This window comes from Trichogramma pretiosum, unplaced genomic scaffold (assembly GCF_000599845.2).
Source record: "Trichogramma pretiosum strain Unisexual culture from Peru unplaced genomic scaffold, Tpre_2.0 scaffold3, whole genome shotgun sequence".
Classification (NCBI taxonomy): domain Eukaryota; kingdom Metazoa; phylum Arthropoda; class Insecta; order Hymenoptera; family Trichogrammatidae; genus Trichogramma; species Trichogramma pretiosum.
The window spans coordinates 1027360-1031260 of NW_019641698.1; the positions used below are offsets into that span (position 1 = coordinate 1027360).

At 40.2% G+C, this 3901-nt stretch overlaps 1 protein-coding gene across 1 annotated transcript; it reads right to left on the bottom strand.

The window, feature by feature from the left end:
* Window positions 1-241: 241 nt before the first annotated feature.
* On the bottom strand, window positions 242-2696 carry LOC111694373. The gene is made up of 2 exons (XM_023462316.1): window positions 746-2696; window positions 242-456 (listed from the first exon to the last, which is right to left on the bottom strand). Exons 1-2 carry the CDS (start codon window positions 2694-2696, stop codon window positions 242-244), a joined length of 2166 nt encoding a protein of 721 aa, XP_023318084.1.
* Between the last annotated feature and the right edge of the window lie 1205 nt (window positions 2697-3901).

The following is a 3901-nucleotide window of genomic DNA, read 5'->3' on the forward strand; positions in this document are numbered from 1 at the left end:
ATTATCGTATAAAATCATAAAGAAAAAAATTCTGTCCGTCTCGGCGTTAACGGGTTAAATGTTTTCAAGTATCTCAAGTCCCTTAAATCGCTCATGTTGAAACTTATATTTTAAGAAAACCGCTGCATTAATTAATTCGTTTATAAATTTGTTTTCAAACAAGATTTCATACTTTTTATCTTGAGCAATTATTCAAGTTTTATTTTCATAACATAACTCCTTTGTTATAATTTATAACTTATCAACAAACCGTGACGAATTTAGTCCCTTCGCTGATCACGTGCTTGACCAGCTCTCCTAGGAGCAGAGGTCCGACAGCCATCTGGATCTCCCGAGATGTGATGGTCGACTTATTCGAGTAGGCGTGAACCTGCTTCAGGTCCTTATAGAGGTAGATGCCGAGGCTCTCTTTGTCCGACTTCCTCTTGACCTTCTTATCCGCGCTACCTACTCGTCCTTCTTAATGGACTTTTCGATCGAAACTTTGGGAGTCATTTTCGTCTCTCTCTCTCTCTCGATACGAACGAGCTTGCATACGATGCCGTCATGGTAATGAATGCATGATTTGAAATTTTTTACTTCGAATGATCGTATGCTGATGAATAAAAAAATTGAAACTTATTTTTTAAATTTATTTATTTGAATGATTGATGATGGATATTATAACATTATGATATAACATTAAATAACTGCAAATATGCTTATTGACATCACGAGCTTTGTAAAGAATCCGCCAAACAAATACGATAGTAGTCTTCGTTCTTCAAATTCTCGATGATTTTTTCACAGCAGAGAACCGGAAACTTGCAACGTGTCAAGTCCAAGAAAGATATCGTTGCCCAACTTCGAAAAAACATTCTCGATATCATCTCGCAAAGATGCAAAACACAAGCTTCGCTAAGCTTTTTGGGAAGCTTACATAATTTGCTATAGCCCGCAAAGAGTTTCAAGTCCTTTAATGTGATTGATTTTGCCAGCTCTTCGGGTCGTAACCGTATTAGGTCGTACAGAGATGACTGTTTTTTTGGCAATATCTTTATTTTCTTCGTTTTTTTCACTTTTTTCATCAATTTTGCGCCGTCGCATGCTTCAAGATCCGCCGACTTGTCGAACAATTCATAGTCTGCGAAAAATTTCATGACCGTCAGGGCGTTACTTCGGTCTACTTCGTATCCTCTATTCTCAAGACACTCGATGACGGCCATAGCACGAGATGCAATTCTCAATTTAAAATTAGGCGTCTTTTCACGTCTCCCATAGATTTCCAATGGTTCTAATTTCTCAGCGAAGTAATCCTCGGTGGGGAAAACGAAGCTGGACAAATCAGCGCCATTATCCAAGAGGACATCGACCATATTCGGCAAGAGATTTGCCACGGCCAATTGTAGTGGTGTCCGGCCTAATTTGTCTCGAGCGTCAACCTGCACCAGCGGATTGAATTCTTTATTGGTGAACATTTTTGCCCAGTTCCAGAAGTAGTCAGTCTTGGAAATAATGTGCAGAGGAGTCAGTCCCTCCTCGTTAACCGCATTCGGATCGGCGCCGTTTCTCAGCAGCAATTTGATTACATTGTGGTCTTTGTACTTCAGAGCATAGTGCAATGGTGTATTACCCGACTTGTCCCGGACGTCGAGCTGCACCGGCCGCTTCATGTCATCGCTGATATTCCAGAATAACTCCCACAAACCATCATTACAATGTCTTTTGCAAATAATATGCATAGGAGTTAATCCCTCGTTGTTAGCCACATTCGGGTTGGCGCCTATCTCCAGCAACGCTTGGACTACGTGTTTTACATGGGTAAAGAGAGATGGCACAGCCAAGTGCAATGGTGTGTTGCCCGACTTGTCTCGGGCATCAACTTGTCCTGGCTTACATTTTTTCTTGAGCTCGAATATCATTTCCATATTCGGTGAATTCCAGTAATTCTCGCCGAGAACATGCAGAGCTGTTCTTCCGTCTTTGTTGGCTACGTTAGGATCGGCGCCGTGTTTTAGCAACAATCGCGACACTTCTCTTTTGTTGTGGCTCAGAGCCAAGTACAGTGGGGAATTACCCGTTTTTTGCACGAGGAGATTAGGATCCTGGCCGAGCTCGAGGAATTTTTGGACGACGTCTTTCAAACCATACTCACAGGCCACGTGGAAATGTGTACATCCCAAATCGTCGGCGTAATTCAAGTCAAATCTGTTGTAAATGTTAAAAAGTTTACGGATGATAGGAATGATCCTTCGATCTCGAAGTATATGACGAAGTTTGGTCCAGTTGTTGAATCGAGACACATGATGCAGTGGTGTGGTGCGACGCAATAGTGGTTTGCCATCTCTGTTAACTTCGGGCACGTCCTTGTAGCCGGTTTTGTTCACAAAGTCGAGGAGTTTCCATTGATATCTAGTTTCATCATAATTTCTGGTGATCAATTGACGTTCAGTTATATAATTGAAGAACTCGTTCAGATTCTTCACCTCCTCAATGAGAAGCCAGTTGATTTCTTTGGGTCGAAAAATGCTACGAAGATCTGAATGTCCAATTGTCCAATCACTGATTAAGGGATAAAGTTGAAAGAGCAATTCGTTACGCTCTTTTCTAACCTTCCAATTGATATTTTCACGTAAATTCTTCAAACTTTCTAATTTTTTTTTATTAAAATCGTCTTCGCCGTGGAAACTTTCAGCGGATTGGTCGTCGGAAGACATGTCTATCGTTCAGCGCACTCACGCACGATTCACAATCGTAATAAAATTAAAAAAAAAGTTACTTTTTGTGAGAACTACTTGCTGTATGAACAGAACTCGGAACACGTGGTGGAAATTACGAGAGATTTTTTCCCGAGAATCACACGAAGCCGTCGATGCAGTCAGTATAACCTCTGATGCTTATGCGTAGGCGATTTAACTAGGACTGACTCTGCACATGTACTCTACGATCTATGAAGAGAACTTAAAAACACGAGGTGGAAATTACGAGAGATTTTTTTTACGAGAATCACACGAAGCCGTCGAGGCAGTCAGTAACCTTTGATGCTTGTGCGTTGGCGATTTAACTAGGACTGACTGCGCACATGTACTGTACGATCTATGAAGAGAACTCAAAAAAACGTAGTCGAAATTTCGAAATTTTTTTTACGAGAATCACACGAAGCGAACGATGCAGTCAGCTTTCTCTTATGCCTACTAGTTGGCGTCTTGACTTGGACTGACTGCGTACATGCAATGTACGGACTATCAAGAGAATTAAAAAAAACGTGGTCGAAATTTCGAAATTTTTTTTACGAGAAACACACGAAGCGAACGATGCAGTCAGCTTTCTCTTATGCTTGTGCGCTGGCATATGAATTATAAAGGAAAGTCAGAACACTTGGCAGTACAATTAAATCATCGAACATTGAATTGGTAACGTAATGAGAACTTTACGGGTACTCTGATTTATTTAAAAAAAATAGCTTGAGAAATTTAATTGAAGTATTTCGGCTAGAATGATTTTAAAGACAACTTGCCAATTTGGAATCATCGGTATATTTATTTGGAAATAAAAAATGTTCTGTGAAATGAAAAAATGTTCAATACACTCATGGAAAAATAGTCAATCGAGCCTGAAGCGTGTACATTTTATGGATTTAGAGAGGGATTTGTACTCCTCAGGGTTGGTTAAAAAATTCAAGTAGTCATTAATTCGAGGAGCACTCAACTATATATGAAGCATTCAGAAGGTATTCGGATAATGTGGATGCCGAAAAATATAAATTATGTACTTTGCGCACGCACATACATACAAATACGAGCGCGTACTTATAATACGTACGCATTGCATATGAGGGGCATTCTCTATCTGCCTCTCATTTCTCTCGTACTGCTGGTATATTGCATCTGCCAAAACCTTCTCTCAAAAATTCACACTTGCG